General features: G+C 49.6%; 1 protein-coding gene across 1 annotated transcript in view; it reads right to left on the bottom strand.

The window, feature by feature from the left end:
• Positions 1–2,657, bottom strand: part of ZBTB47 (zinc finger and BTB domain containing 47) — a 6,778-nt gene extending 4,121 nt beyond the window's left edge. Inside the window, exon 1 of the mRNA XM_026841995.1 lies at positions 1,150–2,657. Coding sequence (XP_026697796.1) covers positions 1,150–2,550 — 1,401 coding nt within the window. The 5' untranslated portion in view covers positions 2,551–2,657. The remainder of the gene's footprint in view (positions 1–1,149) is intronic.
• Between the last annotated feature and the right edge of the window lie 1,562 nt (positions 2,658–4,219).

The raw sequence follows: 4,219 nt of genomic DNA, 5'->3' as shown, positions 1-4,219 counted from the left end.
AAGCAGTGAGGTGGCAGCCCCATGTTATCCATCAGAAAAGTAGATGAGGCTGAAGAAACATTCTGGAAAACCCCATTTTTAATTGCACGGACTTTACGATAGGCTCCAAAACAGCCACCACCACACAGGTATTGGAGTTGCACTCACCCATTCTGGAAAAAAGCATCCAAAGAAAGCAACTGCAGGGTTGTGAATTTTTCAGGAAGATGCACCAAAGCTCCTTCACCCACTCAAGACCAGACCACTCCTGCCTCTGTATTCCCCACATGCCCTAATGCTGAAATCTACTTCACTCCCCATTTTATTCAGGGTGCCACCAGCGAAGGGCTCCAGTAGTACTTGGGTTGTGCCACCTTCTTCTAGGAGAGCAGCAAGATCATTTAAAATCCAGTCACTTGTGGGAAGGATGACAGGCGAAGCTCTCCAGAAGTTGGTATTTTTTTAATTAGTATCAGCAGCAAAATAGCTCGTCAGGGATTAGGAGACTGGTTGGAGGGGTATGCAGGAACACATGTTTGCTGCTCTAATGGGATGCTTACCTATCTCCAAAAATTGCACTTATTTAATGGAGTCAATCTGCAAATGCAGGAGCTCATTAGCATTAGGCGAAGGACACACCAAGCCTGAGCCATGCAGGAATGTCAAATGCATTCAGAAACTTGCTAATATGCAAGCTAAAGAGCACAAAAGGCAGATTAAAACCACTTTAACTCATGTCATCAAATCTTTGAATTAAGCTAAATTGGTTTCAGCCTGGGTGGGAACGGCTGGAATGTGTGTCCATCAGGGTCTTGCAATGTTTTATCCAGGTTAACTGAATAAACTCAAAGAAAAATTACTCCTCAAAAATTACTCCATACTTCCACCGAGACAGCCAAGGGGAAGCCACCGTCCCCTACCACAAATCCTCTGGTCCCATGCCACCATGGGACCCTCCCAAGCCTGAATACAAGTCTGGGTGAAGTAAGGTTCCCTTCCGTCTGCCATGTGCCAACCACAACATCAAAAATATGATTTGAGCATGAGCCCATCCCACGGTGTAGCTGGGTGGGATGTCCCTCCCTCATTGGGATGTCCCCACCTTGGTGGGACGTCCATCCCCAGTGGGATGCTCCACCCCTTGGTGGCATGTCCCTGGGCCTGTCTCACCTGGATGTTCTTCTCGCAGTCGGTCTGGTGGTGCAAGAGCAGCTCGCTCTCCAGCAGGAAGCGTTTGCCACACTTGTCGCAGATCTGCATGCGGCTGTGCGTGACGTTCATGTGCTTCTCCAGGTACCAGCGGTTGTTGAAGACCCGGGGACACTTCTTGCATGGGTAGTGCTGCTTCTCCTCCAGCTTCACCTTCTGGCCCAAACCATCCTGTTCTTTTTTCCTCTTCCTCCCTCGCTGACCTTCCTCTTCCTCCTCCTCCTCCTCCTCTTCCACCTTGGCCATCTCCTGGGACCTGGTTGCCATGGCAGATTTGGTGGCTTTGGATGCCCGGCTGCCTCTGCGGGGCTGTCCACCCTTTTCTCTTTTCATCTCTGACACATCTTCATCGTCATCATCATCCTCCTCTTCTTCCGTTGTCTCCTCCAGGTCTTCCTCCTCACTGTGCTCCTCCTCTTCCTCCTCGCCCACCTCTGCATCCTCCTCCTCTTCCTCCTCCTCCTCTCCTTCCTCATTCTCCTCCTCCCCATCCTCCTCCGTGTCACGCCCATCACCGTCAGGCCGCCCCATCACCGCCGCCTCACTGGCGGCTGCCTTCCCCTCCATGCCCTTGGAGACATTGAGGGTCTGGTTGTTGAGGTTTACCTCTACGATGATCTGCTCCCGGTTGTATGAGCCCTGGCTGTCCAGGTCCTCCTCAGACTCCTCACCCTCCATCTTACAGACAGTGCCTGGACCACCATCCTTCTCCTCCTTGTAGTACTGCTTGGCTGGACCCGGGGGGAGTGTCCCACCACCTGCTCCATCCTCCACCCGCACCGAGTAGGGGTCATTGCCCTCCCGGGCGTAGATCTTGGGATGGGGAGCATCCACCTCCTGCTTGATCTCGCAGTAGTAAGGCGGGGGTCCAGCACAGCTCTCAGCGGGCAGGGCCATGTCAGCAGCCAGGCTGAGCGAGTGGGTGTCGAGGAGATCCTGGCAGGAGGAGGCAATATTGTTCATCTGCAGCACGGCAGCCGCATTCAGCACATCCTGCACATTGCAGGAGTTGACGAGGAGCTTGGAGGTGTAGATGAAGTTGAGGATCTGCTGAAGGCCCTGAGAGGTGAGGGCCTCCAGAGAGAGCTCCACGCGCTGCAGCTGCTTGTTTTGGGTGAAGAGGGAGTGGAAGAACTGGCTGTAGGCTGCCAGGACCCCCTTGTGCGCCGGGAAGATGCTCTTGTGCTGCACCAGCACGATGTCCACGTCGCACAGGTCCGGCTGAAAGAGTCGCTGCTCGTTCAGTCTGTCCATCAAACACGTGAAGTGGAGGGCTACATCCTCCACCAGGGAGTACTCAGCTGAAGGGTAGTCAGTCGTTTTTTCGACTATCAGCTGTGGGGAAGAAGGAAATAAAGTCATTCAGGAGGGCTCTTTCCCCAGGAAAACACCTGCCTGGCCATGCCACCCGTCCCTGGCCATGAATCCCAAGTCAGAGATGCCAACTGAGAAGCTCCACTGTCAGCCCCAGCTTGGAGATGCCAACCAAGAAGCTCCACCATCAACTCGAGTCTGGGATACTCAACCAAGGAGGAGAAAGCCCAATGAAAGGATTGACCAAGGCCATCCATCCAAGCACCCACTGACATCCTTTCAGCCCAGGTAGGAGGCACCATGGCCACCCCACCTCCGAGGAGGTCCAAAGCCTGGCTCAGCTGTCCACACTCGTGTGGAGATGTCATGCAGGACAGGGGATGCCTCCATCTCCTGAACTAGATGGAGACCCCAAGGGTATATTTGCCCCACAGAGAAAGCCAATTGTAGGCTCCAGTTGAGATTTAACCCCATAAATAGAAGGAAATTAGGACTGTAAACCTCCCTGCTTCTACAAGATAATTACATAAAACACAGTATTCTCTAATACTTGACAGGTTACACCATGTGCTCTGACTCACATTAGCAGCTAACTCACGTTAGCAGCTAACTTGCTAGCTGGATTCACCAAGATGATTTACGCTCTTTTTAAATAACCGTTTTTTAAATGACCGTTTTAAATCGCCTGGGGAAAGGCACTACCTGGAAAATTCCAATCAGGGAGCAGCATCCCCAGGGTGGGAAATGCTGTGACTGCCAACACTTCCCAGGCTGTGTTTGCTGGATATTTAATTTAGCTCACATGTATTCTGCACGGTGCAGACCACCCCTGGATGTTCATACCTCTCCTGGGGACACCTGAGCCCCAGGATGGGTTTGCCAGCTACATCCCAAATGCAAGGGATATCCCATGCTCTAAATCCCACACCCTGTATTAAAAGGAGGCGGGATATCCCCTTTCCCGCTGCTTCCCTTTAGCTTTCCAGGCTGAACACCCAATTCATGGATGGAGATAGATCCAGCTACGTCAACACTCTCTTTTTCCCACCACTGAGAGACATGACCAAGGATGGGGTGCAGAACAGTGTCGGAGACGGAGGGTTTAACCTGCTGGGTTTCTCCTGCACACCCTGCTCCAAAGAGTTTCTCAGCTCCCATTTTTTCTGGGACAAAGGGCAGCTCTTGATCAACACACAAATTTCAGCAAGACACATTTTGTTTGTCTGTCTTTTTTTTCTTTTTGTGAAGCCAAAGGCAAAAGCACACACAGACAAAAATGTTTAAATAATAAAAAAGGGTGTTTTCTTCTCTGTTTTCTCAACAAGCAAAAAAAGCCCTTCCCCCTTCCTGCCAAAATTTTTCATTTTCACTGAATTTCTGCTCCACAACCAACCCACCCAACCAACAGGGTCATCAGCTTTGCATGGTCCCAATTGCCCAGCAAACCCTTGCACCCGGGGAGAACCAGGAAAAACTGGCTCTTCTCCAACCTCTTAGCTCTTGGCAGCCTGGAGTGGAGTAAAGAGGTAGTAAAAGAAGGGGGTTTATATAAATATTTATAATTTAGAAAATATATTTCTTCTATTTGATATATTCATATATATAAATATTTAAACTATATATTAATATATAAATACATAAATATATAAACACTCATATTTTTTTATATATATATATATATATATATATATATATATATATATATATTTGTTATAAA

The sequence above is a fragment of the Athene cunicularia genome (assembly GCF_003259725.1).
Source record: "Athene cunicularia isolate RWA chromosome 2 unlocalized genomic scaffold, athCun1 chr2_part1, whole genome shotgun sequence".
Taxonomy (NCBI): domain Eukaryota; kingdom Metazoa; phylum Chordata; class Aves; order Strigiformes; family Strigidae; genus Athene; species Athene cunicularia.
This window is presented reverse-complemented; position numbering and strand designations above follow the sequence as displayed.